The following is a 27,880-nucleotide window of genomic DNA, read 5'->3' on the forward strand; positions in this document are numbered from 1 at the left end:
TTAATCCTGTTTAATTTCAATATAATCCAAGTCTGGATTATCGTAATAACATGGATACACTGCGTCCTGATAGCTGTCAAGCAGTGTTACGATGTGGGTAAATGTTGGTCGATCCTCAGGCTTTATTGCCCAACATCTTCCCATTAGTGATACATGACTTTAAAATATACCCTTTTAAAGTATACCCTCATGGCTGCAGAACAGAAAATTGTTTTGAGACATCTGAAGTCATGCAAATACCCAGATACTGCAATGTAATTGGAAATTTATTTCTCTTTGGTCTGTAAGCTGAGCTTTTTTGTGAGTTCAACAATTAGCCTCAATTTCTTTTGTCGGACTGAATGAGTGTATTAGCTATTATTAAGACCTTACACACATTAATGTCCACCAGAACCTCGATAAATGCATAAAATTCAAGGCATTAACGGAGTCATTCATAGAAACAACAGAAAGATAAACATGTTTCTCACCCCTTTGTTTGCCAGACAATCCATTCCTTTCGATATGCCTTGAATTAATTTACAGAACTTCGTGATGAGATCATCGTTTACTTTTTATCTGTATTCAACCAGCCAATCTCTCATCTGCCCAAGCTCACAGTACTCTAGTAACATATAGGGACCAACTGTAGAACACAAGGTTTATCAAAGATGGCCCTTCCTTTTAGAAAAAAACCAAGCTAATTTTTATTTGATTTAAACAATACTAGTATGCATTTCTACAATTTTAATTTTAGTTTATAGGTATCTATTCAATACTTACATAGTGGGTGATTGAGGACGGAGCCAAGGAACTGAATGATATTGTCGTGGGGAGGGACCTCTGTAGCGAAGAAGCTGTTTGTGAGGGTAACAGTTGAAATTGACACCCCTTGAAAACCAATGTCAACCTCCGCTTCGCGTCGGTTGACAACAGTTTTCTCGGGATGTCAATTTTAAATGTTACCCCCCCCCCCCAAACAGGCACTATTTATATAATGTGACGAAGACCTGTCTATTTCATTGCTGGCCACTCAGCCATTGTTCTTTGAAATCAAGAATTCGAATTTGTGATATCAAAAAATTATTTTCTGATATTACAAAATAGATTTTTTGATATCAGGAACTATTTGTTGATATCAAGAATTATTTTCTGATATCAAGAATTCGAATTTGTGATATCAAAAAAGTATTTTCTTATATCACAAAATAGATTTTTTGATATCAAGAATTATTTTCTGATATCAAGAATTCGAATTTGTGATATCAACAAATTATTTTCTTATATCACAAAATAGATTTTTTGATATCAAGAATTATTTTTTGATATCAAGAATTATTTTCTGATATCAATAATTCGAATTATTGATATCAATCATTTATTTTTTTTATATCAGAAAATATCTCAAAAATATTAAAACGGCGTCAAGTCTAAAACATCTATTATAGTATAATGATTTCATATTTATACCGTCTTAATTTCTCAGACTTTCTTCTGCTGTTGAATGTGAATAAAAGATTAATACACATTTTGAGGAGAGAATGAAACTGACAAAGTTAAGCTTTTCGGCAAGAGTTCAGTCTCTGAAGGGGTGTAAATATTCTGACATTGAATGAAGAGTGGATACAAAAGAGAATTAATAAGACTGTCTTCTATTATTTGAATTCAAAATGTTCTCGAGAGAAGAATTTTTGTGGCCCCGGAGGCGGAGGGGGGGGGTGTTGGTTGGTTGGTCGTATGACATATATACTTAAGTCAGCCTATAGGACTCAGGTGACCATTGAGGCCAGTGGGCCTCTTGTTTAATTATACAGTAGTTGTTAATATGTCAATAAATGAAAGAAATAAAATACTCAAATCATCTACGTTTTCATCACGAAGCCGACAATTGGCCCAGTGTATAAATCAGCGAATTTGGAGTGTTTTAAGAAGCAGTAGTAATAATGAATTTTGAAGAGAATGAATTTTAATATAACATAACCAAAAAACAAAATCAAAAAGGAACATCGTAGCCATGTATGTTTTCGTATCTTTATGCAAAATTTAAAAAAAATGATAAACACGAAGAGTGGGATACGAAAGACGAATAGGGCCACGTACATAAAAAAATATTTTTATCTCGTTATTACGAGAAAAGATCTCGTTATAACGAGTTAATTAACTCGTTATTACGAGAAAAGATTTCGTAATTACGAGTTAATTATCTCGTAAAAACGAGATCTTTTCTCGTAATTACGAGATAATTAACTCGTAATAACGAGATCTTTTCTCGTAATTGATCTTAAGTTTTTTCTCAAATTGAGTAAAAAACACGACTAAGATTTTTTTTTTGTGAAATGCAGAGATTTGATTATATCTTTCTGGGAAAGTATATCAACATCCCAAAAGGGAACTACATGTATGTGCATCGAATGGAATTTTCAACATTGTACAGATTGAGGATGAAACACAGTTGATGATAAGGTGACATATATGACACCTGATCAAAATATTTATTTATAATTATGTGTCCAGTTTGAATAAATTGAAAAAATACATGTACTCAAATCATAGGCGTCGGAACCGCTCTTTGGGGGGGGGGGGGGGCTTAGCCCCTCCTTATTTTATTTGCAAAGTTAGACGTAAACATACCAAGTCTAGCCCCCTTTTCAAGTTGCTTCCGACGCCACTGCAATATTTTAGCTATAGACAACGTACATTTTTTTTTTGGGGGGGGGGGTGGGGGGCACTAAGCTTTGAAAATCTTTTTCATTGTGTTAAAAATTTCATAGACAACTTTTTTTACATTCATATTAATATTCCAACCATAACGAAAATATGCATGATAATGAAAGGACTTGTTATATACTAACACCAAGATAAGTTTCTTTGTATATGTAATGCACTATTATTATTTCATAAAAAGGTTTGTGTTATATATCGACCGAGTCCCGCTAAATTAAGCATCATATCAAGGCTATATTTCAAAGGGCTTAAGACTTTGAGATATCTGTTAATCTTTATCTTGTGAAACCATTTTAATGCCGAATTCAAAATGTGCACGATTGGTATTTCTACATTTGGTTTCTAATTACCCCTTTACTCTTCATCATTCACCATTGGCCTATTATTTTCTTTGTTGTATATAGACTTTAACAAAATAAAGCCAGTGAGGCCATTTTTATTCGTTGTTTTTCAAGACCGACCGACCCAAATTTTCAAGAAATTTGAAAAAAAATGTTTGTGAATTAGGTGAATCGATTTGGCCAAACTATCATATCATTCATTTGAAAACATTGGCATGATTAAAATATGAGAAAATGATATTTTAACAAGCTTCAAAAGAGGTATCGCATCTTTAAATTCGTGTGAAAATGTGAGTGTGGGTTTTTTTTTCGACCTAACGACCCGATTTGGGGGGGGGGGGGGGGTAGTCTTAAAAAGCAACTAATAAAAAAATGGCCTGATGGAATTATATTGGTAATGATGTTCTCATACTTAACTTGTACAATGGGGAATAATATAAAATGCCCTGGTGTTCTGAACTTATTACTTGTGTGAATACCCGACGCATTTTTTTGAACATACATGTTTGCGAGTCATTGTTCTTTAACCAAGTAGGCCAGACACACTTAGGAGACCCACACTTTATAACCAAATTGTTCAGGAAGTCTCCTTATAATTTAAAATCAATGATAATATGCAAAGCACGAAATTCTTAACAATGGCATCTAAAGATTTTAAATGCGTACTCATAAAATGTATCTAATACACACTTCAACGGGTTCAGAAAAATGAGCTTTTGGGGGCCTACTTGTCAGATTTGTACATTGTTGTACATTGCTATACAACGGGTTTATTTGCGATACAAGAATCTGAACACATGGAGGATAATGAAGCTAGGCATTTGGCTTTTTCTGATTTCATTGCAAGATGCTATGCCTTTAAAACACGCACAGTTAGAAATTCTCCCCCCCCCCCCTCCTAAAATAAAGTGTGCACATTGAAGGACACAAACAAGGAAACTGGTCACTCCTCTCCCCGCCAAAGAAACGATGGGAGTTTTATCTGGGGAATGAATAAAAATAAGTGTCGATTTTTTTTTGAAGATAATTTTTTAATAAAAAACAATAATGTTTTGATAAGAAAAATTTGAATAGTACTAGTATTGTTTTTTAAAATTATTTTTGAGTTTCTTTTCTCGAAAATGGCTCAAATAACCAGTCTTTTCATGTGTGATGCGTCAGATGCATTAATATTTCAGTTATCAGAATTTGGAAAGTTTTGAGTAACATAACTACAAGTATACTAGTAGTAGTTGAATTTCGAATCCAATTACTGCTCTCTCTCTCTCTCTCTCTCTCTCTCTCTCTCTCTCTCTCATATTACCATTCTAAAAAGGCTCCTTTATTTAAAAAAAACAACAAACAGATTCAAGATAGATTTAATGATGTTGAACGCGTATTTTATCTATATATAAACTGTTTTTAATTTTAAATATTATTATCCAGAAAATTTTCCGAGGGCGGGGGTCGCCGTTGGAGGATGTCCGAGACTATGAAGTTTAAATTTTCTAGTTCGGACTCCCTCCTTCCTCCAAGTCCGCATGTGATTTTTGTTTCAGTGAATAGAGAAATCAGCTGTAATAATGTACTACTGAATGTTTTTCATTACTGCTCTATTCACTTGCTGATGAAGTTTTCGTCTCTTTTTTCTGACGATGCTTCCATTCGAAGAAAAGAAACAGAGTTTTTCATAAATCTATTTTATCTTTCATTCAAGCCTACCACGGACAAACTTAGTTGCGTCTCAGATGTATTTCATGTGGAAAAACTACACACGGAATTTAAGCCACGCAAAAAAAGCAATCACGAACCAGATCCATGATAATATTATGTACATGTAATTGGTATAAGTATTGTTGTCTCTGTAATTAAACCTCGTACAATGCTAAATAGTACGTAAAGATCGAACGAAAGATTTCAATGGTACACCTGGAATTTTGGGTATACACTTCCTGCTGTAAACTCATATAAACCAATCGAAATCCCCAGCTATCGGACTCTGTGAAATGGATCGGTGTGTGCTTGTTTACGCTATCTTAGCAGTTCTTCTTGGATTTTGGCCGCATGTCTTAGAGTCGTAAGTTTCTTTAATTACTTGTACTTATTTATCGCCTACGTAAATTCAGTTACCAATATAAATATGTAGGTAATATTTGTGTAAATAGTGGTTGGTTAATAAAGTGGTGCAACTTTACGGGGTATCAGCTATTATATACAATGTGAAAATAAGAATGATTTTTTTTTTCGGGAGAATAAAACATATAAATTCGCATCATTAATTTCATTAATTAACACTGCACTACTTAGAAGTATAATAGTTTAAATCTTAAAATGGGTGACGAAAATGACTATGACTAATATAGTAATATTAACAAATTCTGCTGCGGTATTAACACAGAAACTAACTACATATTGACAAAAATAATTACGAAAAGAAATTTTATTATTTATAAATAAACTGATTAAGTGACTGTTTGAAAATCATTGGAACATGAAGAGCATTAATATTAATGTTTGCTTGAAATGTTTTGTAGTTTGTTTATAATCTTAAAGTTTGGGTAATCTACATAATTAATAATTTAAACCTTTATATGTTTAATTTGTTAAGACGCAAAATGATATCGCACGTAAGATATCCTAAATAACATACATTGTGTATAAAACCATCATGAGGAAAATAATTGTCAATTATAACAATGCTGCTTGATTGATTAGATTTTTTAAAATTTTTTTTAAATTTTCTTTTATGAATATACTTTTGTATATTTACAATTTGTTAAGATTTTCATAGAATGATTCAATATCATCAGGTTTGGCGTGTGACAAAAAAACTTCCCTTTACAACCCTGAAAGAAAAGGGATGATATTTTGTTGAAAACAAGGGAAACTTTTCTCAAATGGAAGATAGGAAGCTTTTTATACTGAGATAATCAACAATTTATGTATTTATCATTCACTGTACGTGTAGTAAGAACGCAACAAATTCACGTAATTTGACTAAGAACACCAAAAATATTAGGTTTACTTTAATTTTGTACTGAAGAAAAAAAAAGATTTTCTTGTATACTGTAGATCTGGGCGAACAAAATGCAATGTATTGAACTATACGTAACAACATCGATTCCTCGTGCGTTATCACTAATACACTGGAAAATGGAAATATCTAATTGTATTTTTGCTGTATAGAAAATCAGACCGAGATAGCGGTATGATAAGATATACATCTAATAGACTGGTATTAGCGGGAAATTAAATTATTCTTTGACTTTGTGATGAATTTGCTAGATGCATTAAGCTTGCTAGATCACGTGACGATAATATTTCAAAAGGGGCGTTTACTATTATCTATAAATTACCAGGACGTTTCAATGCAATGGAATACAATTGCATAATTTAAAGACAGTTCTTAACTTATGAAATTTGATGGGGAAAACACTCATTAATTCGTAAAGTGCCATCCATTTAAAACGTCATTTATAGTTTCGTTATGGGAGTTTTCCTTTATTTCATAATTTTTACAGCTGCGTCATCACTGGTGTCCCGATTTTGAATGCAACATGACCAGGCCCGAGTTTGTAGTAAAGACCCTCCCCAAATGTATATATATCCTCGTAATTAAAAAATAAAAAAACAAGCATTGGTGAGACCCCCGGCCCTGGTAAGACCACCTCACCCTCTGGAAATATTGTTGACTTGTAATTTTCAATGGTAATTTTAAAATTCAATCCGATCCAATTTCCTTTGTTGGTAAAACCGCTTAAAAATAGAATTTCTCTTTTAATGACAGCGTACCCCATTCACTGAAATCTTGGCATATTTTCGGGCCTGGTTCTGTAACCATCGGAACGGAACATGGGGAACAAATTATCATTATAATAAAAATAACAACATATTTATCAGCAATCAATCGACAAAACTTAAAAAAGCATTTGCCATTTTTAAATATATGATCATGTAAGTATATTATTGAAAACAAATATTTGCGTTACCAATAATCGTGTTGGTTGTATACAGTTAAATCATGATCATACGTGTACAAATTTTCCTGTGTTGATTGCATTTGTTGTAGTTTGAAGAAGATATAGAGCGATATATTGTCCTATTGGAAGAATCAACTTCATTTATATTTTCAAATTTTTACGGAAAATATTTTGTAAAATGATACAATAACCAAAAATAAAGTTTATTTAGGAGCTTGTTTCATTTAAAGAATTCTGTTATCGAAAGGGTTTCAACAAAACAAAAACAACTAGTCAAAGTCTCTAAAAATAAATATTTATTTTTTAATTATTAAAAATTTCAATAATGACGATACCCTATTAAGAATACCTAGTATGTTAATTTAACCTTTTACTCGTAACAAAAAATTCCTTGATTGCTATCTAATAATCATATTACAGTACGTATCACGACTGTTGTACATGTGGCTAATGGCCATTAGGCCATGCCTTGAATAGATAGTTGTCTATGACATTGTGTCTATACCGGTATAAATATGTTTTTGAGAAACACATATTTTTAATGAACAACATCCGGAAAAAAAGAATTAAAGAGGAAATTCCTGCCCTATTCCTACCAAGCGGTTTTCCCGAAACTCTACCTTGACGCTCTCACTCCTAAGACATATAAAGATCATGTTGTGAAGAAAATTTAATTAAGTATTAAAAAAAAAACAACGTTTTAAAAGAAATAAAAAAATGGAGTTTGACAAAAAATATAATAGAACGTAACAATTTTTGGTTGTTGGACACAATATTTCCTTGCGAAAAAATCTGAATTGCCAATATTTAATAACTTTCTAAACACGTCTCCAATTTGAATTTTGTCCATCACCATGTACTGTGGTTTCACCAATTTTCGTTGAATACCAATTTTCATGGATTTCGTTTTTAAGTTGATCCATGAAATTAAATGTTCATCGAAATGCAATTTCTATTAATATTTTGTATTGATGGGGACATTGGCCACGAATTTACATATCCTTGAAACTGTGATTTTCACTTTATCCACGAAAATTGATACCCTTGAATATTAATGAAACCACAGTACTACACAAATTCCAAACTCTTTCCTGCCGTGGAAACTATTTCATCGACCAACCTCTATTGGGAGACGATGGTTACTTGCTCTGATTTTCACAATAATATTTCTTAAGTTTCTGAGTAATACACCCATTAAAATAAATATTTATTCAAACACAGCCTTTGTTTTTAAAATTCTTTAAGTGATACCTAATTGAAAAAATACCTTCACAAACCGAAAAATGTGAAATTTTCTCACACAGTATTTTATTTTGATTCACTTGTCTGAACTCTGTTGCCCTCAATAAGGAAAATAAGAAAATAGTGGTAAATTGTCTGTATTTTATGTTACCTGTTTTATACATAAGGAACCCAACGTGTTCATGCTTTTTGCCCTGATAAACTGCTTCTTAACATGAATTTTCTTACTTCCCCTTCATGTTATTAATGTCTTTTTTTATCCTTATTATAGTAATTGAATTTTAGCTTTTATAATGTATTGAAACTAATTTTTTTTAAAATAAATTACGATATCAAATACATGTACATTGTGTATAGCCACCCGATCCTTACAGTTATCATCTTTTCCTAAAAGAAATCTATAAACATTTTTCATCTTTTAGTAGGAGACAACGGAATTCCGTGGTTCCGTACAGACTGACAAGAGACTTTAGTAAAAGAACTCTGTCTCCGTATATAGGCCTTATGCGAAGAGCAAGACTTGATAAAGCGCTGTAAGAAAAAGAATCCGTGACTATAGCAGCTCTTTAATTACAAAGGGTAGACGATCATTAGATTACTCGGTCTGTTTCCCGTATATAATGTTACAGAAACGGTCAGACAGACAAGCAGACATGATTTGAAGTGAATAACTAATGACAGAAAATGAAAATTTAATACCAGACAATAATTCCTAACAAGAGGCTTTGTTGCTATCTTTCAACATTGTCCAAGATTTCACTCAATACCTTCAGAGCATACAAGTTTATAATACTTTGTAATTTGCATGTTCTAAATGTTTAAAAAAAACATCTATCAGTACTGTTAATGGTAGCACTAGGATATAAAAAGCAAGAAAGCAATAGACATGCAAACATTTCAGTAAAATTGAAGGATTATCACTGGAATTTGAACATAAGACTACGTTACTTCTTTCCCCAACGTCTGTGTGTGACATTGCACTTTATTACTTTATTATTACCCCTTTCTTGGAATAATTACTAGTAAATCGAATATTTTATTTCATTGGTCGAAAACACATTTCCCTATGGAAAGGAGAGTTAAGAAGCAAATGCATCATTTATATCCTATAAAAAAGTTAAAGATATCGTTTTGTCAATTCAAGGAAATAAATGAACCCCTAAAATGTATATGGTACCGTGTGTGACCTATTGGCCTCACCTTGCACTCGTCCATAGGTCAGTTATAGCCTTGCACCGTATCAAGCCCAACCGTCACCAACTTTCTTTAAGTCATTACTTAGCCTCAAGTCTGGGTATTGACCTCAAATCTATGTTCTTTTTCTGGAAGGATTTCAGTTGGTTGAGGACTGCGTTCAGTGATTTGAAAATATTGGTCACAGCGGGGTCAGAAAGTATTGAAGTCTAATGCATTTTTACAGTGTTTTTCTTCTTTTTTTTCGGAAAGAGCATATTAAAAAGATATTAATATGAACATGAAATTTTTATATCCCAGTGACCAATTCCAATGTTATTTACAGTATGCATGGAAATATTCGCCCCCATTTTATTTTCGCTCCTTTGCCTTCATAACTGGCAAATTTAAGACTTGACGAATTCTTGGGTTTCAAATTATCTCTTTTAAAATATAACTATGTCTGGGCGACCTGACGAATTCAAGACAGGGCGAAACTGTTTTCAAGAGGAGCGAAAATAACACAGCGCAAAAAATAACCCCTAATATAGATTAAGTGATGCCATATACAACTATTAAAGAAAAGGTGCAGTTCAGCAATTCAATTCTTTCGCATTGACAATAATTTTATAATTGCATTTTCAGGAAAAAATGTACAAAGAAAACCATGTATTATGCAGCACAGCATTACTGCGCCTCGTCGTTTCTATGGTGGTGGTAGGTAGCAAAAATTCCATTGACTTAGTACTTGTATACAATAATCTCATTTTGGTATTTCATAATTCAACAAGCATCTTATTTTGATATTAATATAATGCCAAGTTAAACAAGAAGTGCTTTTTTTCCGGCGTGTTGACATTAAATGCGGAAGAAATCATTTCGGTTTTAACTTTTATTCATTTTTATCTTGTTCTTTTCCGCTTGTAATTAGACGTTTACATAACAGACCCAATTGAGCTTTAATTTTTCTGCAGTACTTCTGCAATTCATGACTAGATAATATAGATAATTCTGTTTAGGAATGTACATTTCTTATTCGTTACTAATAATTGAGCCAATCAAGGTCCTACCATTTTATGATGCTACCCCAAACTTTGATGTATAAATAACAATATAAAGTGTATTTAGTGTATTTGAGATCTGTCACGGGGAACCTTTTGGCTGACCAGTTCAGCTCTTAATTCAAAAGATACCAAAATAAAACAATTTTTTACCCTTAACTACGTATTCCTTGTTAACATTTGAATAGGAAACACACTGTTGTTTACCTATGTTGTTGTTGTTTTTATCAATTTTAATGCATTAATTTCTAAACTATTAATTTCGAGTTCACATTAAAAATATTTCAAGAGTAATTTAATACTAAGTATTTGAACCTCGTCGATCATTTCATCAGTTTCAAAACGAAGTCCTGCATGTCTTAAAACTCTCTCACCTGTTTTCTCCTGTGGTTCCTTGCACTGCATGATCATAAAGGGCATTGCAATAAATCAAAAGAGAAACCGTTTGTATCAGACCATTTAGTGCATTCCTCCACTCCATGAGTGCCATTTTAGAACTTATAACTGTATACACACATGTTACAGTACCTCGAGTGGATACAGACGTATATCAGTTTACGATATCTCGCCCGTCTGCTGCCCCGGCTACATTGGCTCTAACTGCGAGACCCGTAAGAATTGAACGATGCTTTTTGAATCTTATATTTCTTTGACAAGTAGATCAATATGTACAAAATTTAATTGGAATTTCTTCTTCCAGCGATATGTAACCCTCCGTGTGCCAATGGGGGAACCTGTGTTGCTCCGAACCAATGTTCCTGTCCTTCTATAGTTGGAGGAAATAATTGCCAAGAACGTATGTTGCATTTAGTGTTGTTTTCGGCGCGTGTCATATGTACCAAATCAAACAGACCGGACATTCATAAAATTTAAAACATAATGTTTTAAACCAACCATGAAAATCCTCCATCTGTTATGGCAAAAAGGATTAGAAATCAAGCAACGGTGACTTTTTGATTCTTGTTATTAATTTATTTGATTGTCTGCATAACCTGAACTACCTCTCAAATCTCAAGAAATAATCTTAAAACACTCAAATTCATCATTTGTCTTGTTGAAACGTCTAGAACCTAATTAGTTGTATATTGATATTTTAGCGGTCACGTGTTCGCATTTACAACCTTGTTTCCCCGGGACATGTAACGGTAGCTCTTGCATTTGTGATGAAGGATTCAGTGGAGCATCCTGTCTTCAAAGTAAGTATGTGATACAATCTATAAAAAAATACATACATAAAAAATAGAGCAATTCTCACAAACGATGAATTGTTTCCTTTTAGTGGAAAGTCCGCAAACGGCAACGTTATCAAGATTTAACGCCACGCTAAAGAACGTAAAGAGATCAGAAAATCGTCAGCTGTACCAATACAACGCCGACGCTTTCTCTAGCTTTGAATTACTGTGGGTGGACCGGAAGAGTTACAACTACTTCCTGATTGATTTCGAGGCAATCTACAATCCCAACATTCCCTACCCGCCGTCTTACATCAACGGCTCAGCTCTTGGAATCTTATCAGCGCACGGCCGTGTTATTCTCTCAAAAATCGGTCGAGGAGGAAGTATGGACTTAACTATCTACAGTTAATTGTTCATTTAAAAAGACTGAATTCAGTTTTGTTTTAAATTTATATTTATATCGATTTTGATGTTTAATTCAATGGAACTATCCAAAAAAAATCAAAGTATAGAAAGTACTGAAAAGCGCTAACCTAGCTTGGTTCTAAGAAAATTTACTGTGTGCAAGCGTAGGCGGAAATGAGTCTTATTGAAATTTTGGTTTATGTTTAATGAATATCAATTTAAAGTATCGAAGGCCAGATTTCTTTAAATATATGTTACTTTCTGAAGATGATGTGAATTAAAGCTGAACACGACTTGTATATGGATACTTGCCTGAAAAAAGATATGTTAAAATCACAAATTATACCTTTTGAACAGTAATTTATCACAGTTTTTGACATTTTCTTGCAAAAATCGATTTTATTTTTCTATATTTTAGCTTCTGAATACACTATATTTTTTCATCACTGCATAGCATCCCGTGCTGATGTACGTAAGCCCCGCAAACCAATCGTATCTACTCGGCCATTTCCGTCACCCAGATAACTGGTTCCCTATACCTCTTACCAGTTTAAATTATGTATATTTCTGCTCATAGAGGGCAGTTATTCCTTGCACCGGAAATAGAAGTCTAACGACAATAAAGCGCTGAGCTATGCTTAGCGCTTTAAAAATAATACAGGAAGAGAGATTAACCACAAATACGTACAAGCTTTGTATTTTTGTCCATATATAACGGATTTTTGTTTTAAAAGCAGTCGTAAGTCAGACAATGTATTACATGTATATCTATTTCTGGATAATTTAAGTTTCTTACACTTATTTCCAGGTGGAACCACTGACGTCAGTCTGAACACGACCCTCCCCTGCCCCGGGTCCTACAATGACACGTCACCGTCCACTGAGGTGTACAGGTGCCACATTTCTTATGACCAATTCGACAGAACCTTGGAGGACGGGGATACGTATGTCACTGTTGATACAACAACAACCCCCCCCCCCCAAAAAAAAAAAAACAAAACAAAACAAAAAAGCAAGTTAAAAACCGAAATGAAAATCATTCTGAAAAAACTTCAATTCTTTTTTAATAAAATCAAAATGTATACACTGAGTACACACTCCTTTTTACATAGATGTATAGATGCCTGGAAATTTCATTTCTTACGATAAATTTTAATTTTTAGTTTAACTATTGAAGCCGTTGTTGAAACCGGCGGTTACAGGGATCTCTGGCACAATGGTCATTTCTACACGCGGGAGAGTTTCAATCGGTCCATTACCAAGACGCATATAAAATTCATGTTTGACTTCACTAAGCCTAAACACTGTTCTTACACCAACAACTGCTCCACAACAGATGGTGTTCCTTTGAAAATCCCACTTGATGCATCCAAGGTATAATAGTGTGGAAGAATAATAGAGAAAAGTAAAGCCCGCCAGACAACATGTTCTGTATAATGACAGACAATTGTTGATTTGGGCGGTTTTCCGTATAGCGTTTTTCGATGTTTGGGCTTCTTTATACTAGGATATTAACGATGGTCAAGGCCTGGCGAACAGGGCCTAACTATTATTAAAATTGCTTAAGCTTTGATATAGATGTAAATGTACAGTAATAAAATAAAACGTACGGATCAGTAATTTTTTTCCATTTCATTTAAAGGATCCTTTCACCTTTGGCGTTGATGATTGGAGTGACATACCTTCTGGAATAGAGAAATATTTTCTTGAATTCCATAAACTGAGGAAAAGACTCCATACTCATACCCTGACAGAGGAAGCTCCGAGGAACCCGTTCTATCGAGAGGAGAGAAACGAGTCTAGTCTTCCGTTCCCCGAGTTTACTCCGCCAGATTCGGGCATTTACTCTGTAATTCTACAAGTCACGGATAAAGCAAATAATTCAGAATTTGCCAGGCAGATCGTCATATATGACCCAAACTCTACTATCACAACAACTGAAGAAAACAACTTCCATGTATCCAGCGCGGAGAAAGAGAGCAATTATAACTGGCAATCTCAATGCTCTTCCGTGCAAGTGACGTGGGTAGATTACTTTGAGAATTCGTTTCACATCGACAACCATTTCTTGCTCCCTGTAGAGGATTTTCCAATTCAGTTTCGAGGCGGCAACGTGGAGGATTTAAAAGACGAAATCGTGAAGAAAGTTAAAACTTTTTATGATGACCATGATGGAAAGAGAACCATCTCTGCCGTGAAACACGTGAATGGAATAACAGAATTTGAGTACTACTATACTTACATATCGTATTCAAAGTCAACTGGAAATGAAACACAGAATGAAACAAGCACTAATGGAATCAGGATTTCGACTGAAACTCCTTACACAGCAATAGTATCAACTGAAATTGCTACAAACATTGATAACTTCACTGAAAGTTTAAATAATACCGAAACAGATAATAACAGTAGTACTGTCGCTATGACTTCCGTTACCGTAGCAACAACTGGTGCCGTGATTACAGGTTCCCCCTGCTTGCCTACTCCAAACATGGACAACCCAGAAAACCAATGGATAAGGATTCAGAACATCTCGGGTGGTACACATACTATTGTACATCATTGGGAAGATGGTGACAGTATTAACATTTCAGTCCGTGCTCGCGATATTGTAAACAACACCAAGGTTGCTTCCAGACTTGTAAGCTTTGACTCATCGCCCCCGTACTCAAGTGAAGCGGTATTCTCGAAAAATACAGGCAACAGAACATTCGAATTTTCCAGCAGGTTCAACCTTTTTCTCTTATGTACAAATACTGAAACTTATTGAGCATAGCTTTTCTGATATATATTTTTTGCGCAATAAACAGCTTTGATCGGAAATATTTCTTAATGAAAATAAGTAAATGCTGCTAAATTATATTCCTCATTGTTAGCAGTTCTAAATACAGATTTCAATAACACAGTAATATCATGCTTAATTTATTATATTTATATAAGCAAACACAAAACTTTTATTTGTTGATTGACTAGTGTACGAACAAGAGCATCAGACAAGCACAGTGGTGTCCGACAAGTACAATGGCGACTAATAAACACACTAGCGAGTGGACAGATACACGAGGAAGGGTACTTCATCAACGACCCAATTCAGGTTACAGCTGTGATAAATACATAAACTTGTTAACGATAAAGTATAGTGATTACTGGACAGTTGTCTCTGTTTTGCAGGCTGCTGACTGCACAGATCCGTCGAAATGCTACTGCATCCCCATGGGTGACTGCTTTAACATAGACATGGAGTTTGACTTTAACAACTGTTGGCTGGCCATTGACAAACCTCTATTGTCCAATGCGTCTTTAATTTTGGAACTCGAGGCATTCAATCAAGCCATGTTATCTTCCAATGTAACACGTTATAAGGTACATGTTACATGTCTTGATCTATTCGTTTCTTCTACTTATTTAGCAACTTTCACATGAACAAAATGATTTCACAAACTGAAATTCTTAATATTTTGCAAAGTTATGCCCTTTATGATTGTCTATATTTCTAGCTGAACCATCTTACGTCATTTGATGGAATTGACGACAGTAAGTGAAATACCTATCATTCTTCATTTTTAAGATAAGCGATTTATAATATCTGACATTATCAATTATGTGCAAGGCATTTATAAAATGCAGGAACTAACCAGAAATCAACAGAATTGTGTATTACTAGTAATAATGATTCATCAAATAACGTGGTGTCATCGATATTCGTTGAATACCAATTTTCGTGGAATAACGTGGTGTCATCAATATTCGTTGAATACCAATTTTCGTGGATTTCGTTTTCAAGTTTAACCATGAATTTAAATGTTCATTGAAGTTCATTTTCTACTTCCAGTTTGTATTGATAGGGTCATTGGCCAGGAATTTACGTATCCTTGAAACTGTGATTTTCACTTTATCCACGAAAATTGATATCCTTGAATATTAATGAAACCACAATTATTCTTATCGACTTCGATTCACAAATCAAGACAGTACAATGCATTGTGAAATCAGCCTATTTCTGAAATATTTTTGATAGAGATGGATTATCGTACTGTGGTTTCATTAGTATTTAAGCATATCAATTTTCGTGGATAAAGTCAAAATCACAGTTTTAAGGATACGCGTAAATTTGTGGCCAACGACCATATCAATACAAATTGTTAGTAGAAATTGCAGTTCAATAAACACTTAATTTTATGAATAAAATTAACAACGAACTCAACGAAAATTGGTATTCAATGAATATTGATGAAACCACAGTACATATCTTAGCGATATTGTACTCTTGCAACTCTTGCAACTTTATATTATAAATTGTTGAGTTTGATTTCCATTGTAACCCACATCTGCAATTATTACCAGATTGAAAGTCCATACCACTGAGCGGTAACAGTATGCTTTAATTGGCTTGTACAGGTTCAGGGATCACAAATTTGAAGAGCGAAGATTTAGGGATCGGGATCAAGCTTACGTGGGACACCGTCCCGTCCTGTTACAGGGTCTCCTACATTTCAATATTCCTGTATACCGACTGCGATAAATCCAAGCCCCCAAAGGAAATCACCCTCCCTACAGATAGAAACGAGTTAGAAATAACAAATCTGGAATCCGGAAAAGAATTCTGTATCGAAGTCATTTCAAATAGTTCGGGAATCGCAAGTCCCATTGTGAGCAAATTGAACTTTAAAACGGCAGCTTACATCCCTATAGCTATGATTGCAGCTGTCAGCGCAGGTACAAATATAACACCAAACGTTTAGTAAAATAAATGATATAAATATGGTTTATATGTACATATATCAAGAGCAAATTAAAGTATGTTGAACAATTTTAAACCTAAACATTAAAACACTTCATGATTATTCAACACAAACAAAAGCACAAAAGAAAACTATTTTTATTTTATAAACGTGTTTCTTTATATCCTGTAGAAAAATGAAATATCATTACACCCATTTATTAGTATCTTAGAATGTGTTGTGTCTTTCAGTGATCGCCATTTTACTAGGAATTATTGTTATCTTCGTCATCCTCTGGAGAAATGGACACGTGAAGCCGGAAACAAAGCGGAGACTGACCATGTACCTCAAGAGACCGGTGACCTTGATGCAGGGTTTGAGAAGGGTAGGTACAAAGTATGCGTGCGTGCGCGTGCATGCAGTTGTGCTTGTTTGAGACAGAGACAGAGGCAGAGAGGGGTTTTTTTTTGGGGGGGGGGGGTGTATGATGTAAATGACCTTCCACGTTCTGTATGTCTATCAATAAAAACAAAACATTGATATAAATTATCATTAATGTTAAGATTTATTAATTCACGTTATGTATATAAGACGTCAATTCGTAGCAATGGTTTATTTAAACAAACTGTGATGCAGTGTCGTCGATAAACAATTGTTTAGTAGCATAGATTGGTCAGGTGTATCATTTTGTGGTCAGTTAGGCTTCCATAAAAAGTTTCTGCAGTAGGAAAATTACTACAGTCTAAAAAATGATATGCAATATACATATATATATATATATATATATATATATATATATATATATATATATATATATATATATATATATATATATACTTTTTTCATACAAAACTGATTGTTTTTGCAGTCAAACCATGTTGATCTGAATTTTTGTTTTATTTAACAGCAAACAGGGTTTTACAGTGGTCGGTTCCAAGACGAGGACATCTACGACTTTGGTAAAACGGTGTTCTCTGAAAACGAAGGATGGTTGTATGGATTTGACGATATTGACCTGAAGGGAAAGTTAAAATCCGGAGACTTTGCCGATATCTACCTAGCGAAGATTTGCAAAAAGGATATGGCGGTGGCAAAAATTCTCAAAGGTTCATAAAATGCCGTATTCTGTTTATCATTGATTTTGCATGAATTTGGTTTCGTTCAGCCTTTTCTTAAAATATTGCTCATTCAGAAATTTAATTCTCTAAATGCTTTTTAATAACATGTTGGAAAAAGTAATTTTCTTCATTTGTTTAATATAGAGAGATTAGATTATATACATGTGCAATTACCTGGTCCATACAAAACTGTTGTAGCGTGCGACAAGTTCTATTCGAGTAGTATTTCTCCAGTGAATATTAAGTAATTTCTCGTATATATATTTATCTTTTGATGAAATAACGTAGCAATGCACTGGCGGAAAATGGCACTCTGCGAAAACTGGTCCCAAGCTTGTTAAGTGCATAGTAATTCTATATTTCATAATTATATTTTCGTTGCAACTAGATTTTGTCGATTTTGTTTTCCGATTACGAGCAATCATTAATTAATCCCCCAAATATATTCTATAAAATCTTCAAAGTGTGGTTTACTTATTTTATCGATGACGTCACAATAACTTGTCTTGTTTCACAGAGGACCACACTGAGGAGGATCGTCTGGTCCTACAGGCAAAGATAAGCTTCTTCGCTACAGAGGTCCCGCCCCACGACAATATCATTCAGTTTCTCGGCTCCGTCCTCAATCACCCACTATGTAAGCATTAACTAGATTCATATCCCTAAAAACTAAAACTGAAAGTTTTTAAATGCTTATTGTTTAAATCAAATAAAAAGTAACTTGGTTTTTTGCTAAAAGGAAGGGGTCATCTTTGATAAAACCTGATTTTAAAACCTTTTTTCTACAGTTGGTCCCTATATGTTACTGGAGTACTGTGAGCTGGGACCGATGAGAGATTGGCTGATTGAACACAGAAATAAAGTGAACGATGAACTGATAACGGAGTTCTGTAAACTGGTCCAAGGAATAGCAAGAGGAATGGAGTGTTTGGCGATCAAAGGGGTAAGAACAAACTGCTTATCGATGTTGAGGCTTTTTCATTATAGTAAAATTTTCTTTTGGAGGTTATCAAAACGTATTTAGACCCATGTTTGCATAAAATTGATTATATTTTTATAGTTTTCAGCAATTGTACGATTTAATATTAAAATAGTATTCATGAAACATAGTGCTTTGGACTAAAGGTTACAAATTTGAATCTTTTGTTATCATAGACAAAGACAATGGGACATATGAATGCAAAATGCTTCATATAATATTGATTGCTTAACCTAGATTGTTCATAAACGACTTGCTACAAGAAATGTTTTTCTGACCTCACGCCTAGTTCCAAAAATAGCAGGGTTTGGACCGACACCGGAAGAAGTAAAGAACGAGGTAGACAAGAAGGGTGGCAAGGTAAGCAAAATAAAACTTAATGTAATTCACCGTCTTTTTAAAGCTTTCCTTCCTTGGTTTGTACGTTCTCAAGTGCAAATGTAAATTTTTAGAATCGAAAACCTATGAAGTGGCTCGCTCCGGAATGTTACGAATTTATGCAGAACTGTACCACAATGAGTGATGTGTGGGCCTTCGGTGTCGTTATATGGGAGACATTTAGCACTGGTAAGTGTTGTTCAAAAACAATTTTTACAAAACAAATTTATAAATCTTGTCACAGTTAATAAAAGCTTTCTTCCTTAATTATTCCTAGGACAGAACCCATATCCAGGAATTGATGCAAAAATCGTTCCAATGAAAGTAAAGAGCGGGTATAGAATGAGAGTACCAGAATTTTGTCCAGAAACGTAAGTTTATGAATGGGTAAATTCTTTTAATCGTTTAAAGTAAATTTAAGATATCTATATAATTGTTATTTCCTGATTGACAGTCATGGATCAATAATGGGAAAATGCTGGGCAACCAAACCTAAGGATCGACCGACGTTCACCAACATTGTAACACTGCTGGACAGCTATTACGATGCACGGTACCCGTGTGACTATGAGATTGCGGACACCGTATAGTTATTGATAAAATCAAACATTTGACTCCTCCTTAATAAGCGTTCATGGACGATATTTTTTTTGGCTTGGCTATTGACTTCAGGGTGAAATATTGCTTGTTTTATTTATAACACAATATTTTTTTTTATCAAATTCACATTTTGTCAAAATATCAAACCATTTGTATTTACATGTATTTTAAACATTTGCTTTAGCACATATTTTCATGTATTGTCAAGATTGATCCAATAGTGAGGGGGGAAAAGTGTCCAAATGACAACTTCTTAAAGATTATTATTTTTTGATGCGAAGAAAACAAATGCCATATTTTATGAAACTAAGCTTTATTAATTTTTTTTTATTATTGCAAATTAATGATAATAACTAGTATCATATATATGGTTTTTTTTAATTTTAGTATACATGTACTAACATTTATATTTTTTCACTTTTCGTCGAATACATAAAATAAACCTTTTTTCTGTTTCTGGGACGAAATCCCAAATCATTGTAAATCAGTGTTCCACATACTGCAGTTTCAATTGTCGATTCCGATTTTCGATTTTGATTTACAGATAAATGAATGTACATTTTGTTTACGAATATACTCTTTGAACACTCAAAAACTATGCAGGGATTCTATTGTTGTGTATTTTGTAGCTTTCAACTGTTCCTTCGTTACTATTATTTACCATTTACTCTCTTATCAAACATACCAGATACAATAATATTGTAAACAAAAATTACGTAATAAAGCATATCAATGAAGTTATACAATCTTGTATTTATTGTCATAGAAATAAGCGTTTTAAACAAATCTTTTTTCAGCTAATAGGGTATCAACCAAAGATTGCAAAAAGAAAACTTGTTTAAGTAGAAGTTTGCATTGATAAATTAGTTGTTCGTCCATTAGTTTTTCTTTTTAAAAATCCGTCGATTGAAAACAAATACTTAAAAAAAAAATCATTTTTAGCATAATATTGTTGTTCTAGATTGAAATTAAAACAGATGACTATATGTTCAGACTATTGTGAACTACTCTTTCCTCTCCATTTTAGTGTCCAATACCTATAACTATGGCAGGGTTTTTGCCATGTTCTATTCTTGATACCACACACTCATAGTCCTAGGATTCCCCTATGGCAGCTCCACTAGCTAAAGAGACAGACACCCCCATAGCGTGGGTGATGTGATTTTTTGTAGTTTTAAGATGAAAGGAAAAAGAGGAGAAAAAACACATTACGGCTAGGCATCCAGGAGATTTATCTCGAACATAAAATGTAAAAGCTTCAATGGCAAGATTGTGATATATTTTGTATCAAATTTCAAAAATATCAACAGGATTATATAATAAGTGTCTTGTTACATAACATGATTTATCATAAAAAATTATCTTATACATTATGAAAAAACAATTGCAAAGACAGACAAAAGCGAGATAATAGTAATATTATTTAAATAACGGTTTAATCCTGTTTAATTTCAATATAATCCAAGTCTGGTTTATCGTAATAACATGGATACACTGCGTCCTGATAGCTGTCAAGCAGTGTTAGATGTGGGTAAATGTTGGTCGATCCTCAGACTTTATTGCCAAACATCTTCCCATTAGTGATACATGACTTTAAAATCAATAATGATATTATATTTTTTCAATCAGGGACCAAACGGCAAAATTCAAAGTAATTCATTCTTACCTTTCATACACTATAAACTTACGGTTCTGAACAAAATTCTGGCCCGCTCATTCTATACCCGTCCTTTACTTTCATTGGAACGATTTTTGCATCAATTCCAGGATATGGGTTCTGTCCTTTAGATAATTGCGTTAAAGTTTGTCAATATAAGATAAGTGTTTTATCTTCATACCAACCAGAACTGAATGTTTCCCATATAACGACACCAAAAGCCCACACGTCACTCATTGAGGTACAGTTTTGCATAGACTCGAAGCATTCTGGAGCCAGCCATTTCGTAGGTTTTCTATTCTGGAAGTTGTTAGAGAACATACTAACCACAGTAGCAACAGGGAACAAGTATTGATGCTATGTTTATAAAGGACTAAGTGCGGTTTTATGCAATGTTTGCCCCCCAAAATCAAAGTTTTAGAAAGAGCTTTAAAATAAGGTGAAAGATAGTTAAAATCATATTGGAAATAAAGGTGTAAAAGGTAATCACCACAGTGACGTCATAAGGTAGAAATGACGTCATGAATATTGCATTATTTTGATAAATTGATGTTTTGTAGCAAAATATGGGTGTTTTCCGATGGTTTTTCGACTGGGAAACATCGAGCGCAGGCTTGCTCAAGTACCATATTTTAGTATAATGTGTATAACTATCTGAAGAAAAACATATGTTAAAATCGCACTTGAGCAGACCTGCGCTCTATACTTCCGAATGCAAAATATAGAGCAAAAATGAGAATATTTTCATTTGTTTGCAAATTTGCGGGAATTGGGCCATTTAGATGACGTCATAGATACACAGCGAAAGAGCAATGATGACTAAAATCATTATTATAGTTATAGGCATCATCTATACAATAATTTGTGAATATTTTATTTTTATATGATACTATTTAAAAATTGGTTAAAATCGGGGGCAGATATTTGACCATACCGCACATAGTCCTTTTTCAACACTGCTTACCTTGCCAGTTCTCTTGTTCACCTCACTCTCCTGGTCCAAATCCTGCTTTTTTCGAACTAGGTGCGATGTCAGAAGAACATTTCTTGTGCCAAGTCTTTTATGTACAATCTAGGTACAGCCATTATCACAACAAAATTAATTATAAAGTATAATGATCTACAAAACGATTTCACATAACCAGATCCTAAATGTCTTTGACAAAATAGGAAGTCTTAAGTCATACGCTCATGGTTGCAAAACAGAAAATTGTTTTAAGACATCTGAAGTCATGCAAATACCTAGATACTGCAATGTTAATGAAAGTTTACTTCTCTTTGCTCTATAAGCTGAGCTTTTTTGCGAGTTCATTAATTATCCTCAAATTCTTTTGTCGGAATGGGTGAGTGTATTGGCTATTATAAAGATCTTACACACATTAATGTCCACCAGAACCTCGATGAATTCATGAAATTCAAGGCATTAACGGAATCATTCATAGAAACAACAGAAAGATAAATATGTTTCTCACCCCTTTGTTTGCCAGACAATCCATTCCTTTCGATATGCCTTGAATTAATTTACAGAACTTCGTGATGAGATCATCGTTTACTTTTTATCTGTATTCAACCAGCCAATCTCTCATCTGCCCAAGCTCACAGTACTCTAGTAACATATAGGGACCAACTGTAGAACTTATCAAAGATGGCCCTTCCTTTTAGAAAAAAAAACAAATTTTTATTTGATTTAAACAATACTAGTATGCATTTCTACAATTTTAATTTTAGTTTATAGGTATCTAATAAATACTTACACAGCGGGTGATTGAGGACGGAGCCAAGGAACTGAATGATATTGTCGTGGGGAGGGACCTCTGTAGCGAAGAAGCTGTTTGTGAGGGTAACAGTTGAAATTGACACCCCTTGAAAACCAATGTCAACCTCCGCTTCGCGTCGGTTGACAACAGTTTTCTCGGGATGTTCATTTTAAATGTTACCCTCCCAAACAGGCACTATTTATATATTGTTATACTTTTATGTTAAATACTGAAATCTGATTGGTTAAGACGCAGTTAATAATATTTTCTATTACCCTCAGCGTAAGCAACGCACTTAGCAACAGGTAACATTAAAAAATGTTACATGCGCGAAAATTATGCGCGTACGGTTCTCTGTAGAATTCACGTTAATCCTATATAAAAGCAGTAAAATTTTCTTAAAATTAAGACATTCAGTATAACAAAATAAATAGTGCCTGTTTGGGAGGATAACAGTTGAAATTGACACCCCTCGAAAACCATTGTCAACCTCCGCTTCGCGTCGGTTGACAATGGTTTTCTCGGGGTGTCAATTTCAACTGTTACCCTCCCAAACAGGCACTATTTATATAATGTGACGAAGACCTGTCTATTTCATTGCTGGCCACTCAGCCATGATTCTTTGAAATCAACAAAATCGGTCTGGCTTTTTGAGCTAAGACTACGCAATCTTTGCATATTTCTCTCGAAATTTGCATTATTTTTAATTTGCAAGAAATAGATAGTTACGTCCTATCAAAAGTCCAAGGTCTTGTTAAAATGGTTCTTATATGATTACAATAGTGATAAAGGGCGACAAAATGAACAGTCATCGCTTAGGCATAAATAATCTTTTGCAAGTTTAAATGATATTCATATATTAATCTTTACATCTACCGAGTGTCATTCCCTCAATTTCTTACGGAAACTTACGGTTAATTAATAGCTCTATAGAAAATAACAGGACTGATATCTATACGTCTCGTTTAAATTAGTCGAAACATAAAGGACCCAAGAAATATCACGGACTGCACGAAATAATCATGATGATTATTATAAAAACCCCACAGGAGACGATTTTGACTGTTTCTATTAGCTAATGTACTGATGTACATTAACAATATTTTAGTGAATTTCGCTCACTTTTTACAATAAATTTATCAGTTTGTTAAAAGAAAGATGTAAATATAAACAATTAAATGCTTTCTCTGCTGATTTATGCAGGTTATGAAGGTAGCGATCATGCAGAAAAAAATACGTAACCGCGGGTTATGTATTTTTTCTGTAATGTCGCCATCTTCATACCCCACATGAATCACCAAAGAAAGCATAATAATGACTGTTTAAATAAATTTCAAAATAACTCCATAGATAATAATTTTTTCTGTTAGATAAAAACTAGTACTCTTCAAACAAACCATTAATATAGTTGCATATTGGAAATATAAACAATTTCTTTTCAAAAAGTGTTATCTCTGGAAAATTAGTGATTAATATTCAAAATTTACTTACCATCGTCAATTCCATCAAATGTCGTAAGATGGTTTAGCTAGAAACATGAAAACAATAATTTATGTCAGTCCATTAATTATGTTAAAAAGCTATTAGTACTTAGTAGTATTCTTAATATGCTTTGTATGATCACATTGTGTTCTTGCAACAGTTCATATGCATGTAAAAGAGCCGCTGTAAAGACAAATATTATACTGGCTATTTTAAGACACGTTACCTCATAAAGTGTTACATTGGAAGATAACATGGTTTGATTGAATGTCTCCAACTCCAAATAAAAAAAGACGCATTGGACAACAGAGGTTTGTCAATGGCCAGCCAACAGTTGTTAAAGTCAAACTCCATGTCTATGTTAAAGCAGTCACCCATGGGGATGCAGTAGCATTCTCAGAGTCTGTGCAGTCAGCCGCCTGCAACATAGAGTTAACTATCCAGTAATTATTCAACTTAATCGCTAACAAGTTAATATATTCAATGTATAAAGGGCTGTATTAAATAATGGCTGTAACCTGAATCGGGTCGTTGATGATGTACCCTTCCTCGTATCCCTCCATTCCTTAGTGTGTTTATCAGTCGCCATTGTTCTTGTCGGACTCCACTGTGCTTGTCTGATGCTCTTATACGTACACTTGTGAATCAAGAAGTAAATATATTTGCTTATAGAAATATGTAAGCAAAATGTTATACTGCTTTTGTATTTTGAATTGCGCATGTACAATAATTAGAAATGTCCTTCAAAACACGTTTCAAATCTAACACAAAAGTATTTTAGATTAAACAGTCCTTTTTTCAATGATTTGCAAAACTTTATTTCTAAAGTATTATTCACAAAATTAGTTAAAAACTTATAAATTCCCGATCACACACCTGCTGGAATATGTTCTGTTACCTTTATTTTTCGAGAATACCGCTTCACTTGAGTACGGAGGCGATGAGTCAAAGCTTACAAGTCTGGAAGCAACCTTGGTGTTGTTTATGATATCGCGAGCACGGACTGAAATGTTAATACTGTCACCATCCTCCCACTGATGTTCAATAGTATGTGTACCACCCCAGATGTTCTGAATCTTTATCCATTGGTTTTCCGTGTTGTTCGTGTTTGGAGTGAACAAGCAGGGAGAAACTGTGGTCATGGCATCAGTTGTTGCTACGGTAACGGAAGTCATGGCAACTGTAATATTGTTACTCTCCATTTCAGTATTATTTAAACTTTCAGTAAAATTATCAATGTTTGTAGCAATTTCAGTTGATGCCATTGTTGTGCAAGAAGTTTCAGTCGCATCTTCGCTAGCCAAGGGTTTCTGATCCGCACCGCTTTTCACGAACGTGAGTAGCGGTGCGGATCAGAAACCCTTGGCTAGCGAAGATGTTTCAGTCGAAATTCTGATTTATTTAATTAGTGCTTGTCTCATTCTGTGTTTCATTTCCGTTTGACTTTGAATACGATATGTAGGTATAGTAGGGTTTGAGTATGAAGTCTTTTTCTCAGTTTATGGAATTCGAGGAAATATTTCTCAATTCCAGAAGGTATGTCACTCCAATCATCAACTCCGAAGGTGAAAGGATCCTTCGAAAAATATGATTAAAGAACAAATAATGAATTACACATTGGTCCCTTACAATATATATTTATTCACCTCTTGCGACGCTTCAATAGGAGAATCTTTATGTTGATGGAATATACAACGGTAATTCTACTGTTAAGAACAAAGGAATGCTACCCACCTTATTCTTCATTATACCACAAACGTCATCATTTTTTTAAAATTAGTTCTACATATTAAACTTGTGATTTGAGCTTAAGTTAACGAATATTCATCGATAATATTTCATTATTTCTGAATGAATATGACTATCCAACCATAAAAAAAAAATTTTGACAAAGGTTCTGGCACTTTGTTTTAAGTCGCGGAAACGAACTAAATAAGATGTTAATGTGGCTGTTCCATGTATGTTTCATATCCCTGACTAATAGCGTATATAATGTCTTTAAAGCAACGATACACAAATATTCCATACAAATTAACATCAGTTTGAATATATAAATCTAAGCATTGAATGCGGTTTTTTTTCGATGCCGTCGGTCCTACAACACATCAGGCGGTACAATAAATTATCATTATAAATATTTAATTTGTCTGCACCACTTGCGAAGATGCACCACTTGGTGTGTTAAAGGACCGACGACTTCCAAAATAAGTATTCAATGCTTAAATGTACACTCTTAGTCAGGGATATGAAACATACACGGAACAGCCATATCTTAAACCATGTTTTTAGTGTGCTTCTGCGACTAAACATATAGAGCCAGAAACTTTGTCAAAAAACCTATTTTAAATTCATTAATAGATTTGATTTAACGATTATCTTCCATTAGTACATTTCAAATTGATTACATAAGTTTGGATGTTTTATTTAATCTTACCCAAAACATGTGATGATGTATGTGCTCATGGCGCATGAATTATCTAAGTGTATGCAAAGGAAATTGAACGTTGCAGATTTCCAATGCAATCATAAGGGGAAATATACACTGAATGTAAATATATTGTCTTGACATGCAGAATATAGTTGTTGACGTGCAAATTATGAATGTGGACATGTAACATGTAACTTCTTAACACATCTTTCGTGCCATATAGTTTATCGCCATCCCCTATACCCCTTGACATGCTATCACATTTCCAAGCACCTACCTTTGATGCATCATTTGGGATTTCCAGGGGGACAGTATCGGTATTGTTACAGTTGTGGGTGTAGGAACAGTGTTGAGGCTTAGTGAAGTCAAACATGAAGTTGATATACGTCTTGTTAATGGACATGAGCTCCAGCCGAATCCTTCTTCACACAGACAAGAGGACACGTTACAAAATCCCGGGAAAACAGGGTTGTAAATGCGAACACGTGGTTGCTAAAATATCAGTAATTCTGATGTGCTAGAATGTGATATGCTTTCATAAAATTAATTGGTTGGACATGAGAGAAAGCTTTAAAAATATGGATTTTTAGAGTATTTAAGACTAAAAAACACTACCGGATGAAGGATTTTTTTCTCACTCGGGTTCTTTTTTAACCCAATTTGTTTCCATAACAATTGTGAAATCAAATCAATGCAATTTT

At 33.9% G+C, this 27,880-nt stretch overlaps 1 protein-coding gene and 1 pseudogene across 3 annotated transcripts; one reads left to right on the forward strand and one right to left on the reverse strand.

Moving 5' to 3' along the window:
- Positions 1-27,582, reverse strand: LOC128164953 (fibroblast growth factor receptor-like; annotated as a pseudogene).
- On the forward strand, positions 4,951-20,081 carry LOC128165698 (uncharacterized). Of its 3 annotated transcripts, XM_052830477.1 has the most exons (21): positions 4,952-5,100; positions 10,064-10,135; positions 11,005-11,090; positions 11,180-11,275; positions 11,577-11,675; positions 11,759-12,037; positions 12,868-13,003; positions 13,223-13,433; positions 13,702-14,786; positions 15,033-15,153; positions 15,231-15,422; positions 15,557-15,593; positions 16,458-16,775; positions 17,032-17,165; positions 17,688-17,886; positions 18,416-18,535; positions 18,687-18,841; positions 19,115-19,237; positions 19,330-19,444; positions 19,533-19,626; positions 19,710-20,081. In XM_052830477.1, exons 1-21 carry the CDS (start codon positions 5,030-5,032, stop codon positions 19,843-19,845), a joined length of 3,879 nt encoding a protein of 1,292 aa, XP_052686437.1. In that variant the 5' UTR covers positions 4,952-5,029; the 3' UTR covers positions 19,846-20,081. The 3 variants fall into 3 exon arrangements, 2 of the variants coding, with proteins under 2 accessions (XP_052686438.1, XP_052686437.1); XR_008241084.1 differs by lacking the exons at positions 19,533-19,626; positions 19,710-20,081 and having other exon boundaries at positions 4,951-5,100; positions 19,167-19,237; XM_052830478.1 differs by lacking the exons at positions 19,330-19,444; positions 19,533-19,626; positions 19,710-20,081 and having other exon boundaries at positions 4,951-5,100; positions 19,054-19,192.
- Positions 27,583-27,880: the final 298 nt, after the last annotated feature.

Source organism: Crassostrea angulata, chromosome 10, assembly GCF_025612915.1.
Source record: "Crassostrea angulata isolate pt1a10 chromosome 10, ASM2561291v2, whole genome shotgun sequence".
Lineage (NCBI taxonomy): Eukaryota > Metazoa > Mollusca > Bivalvia > Ostreida > Ostreidae > Magallana > Magallana angulata.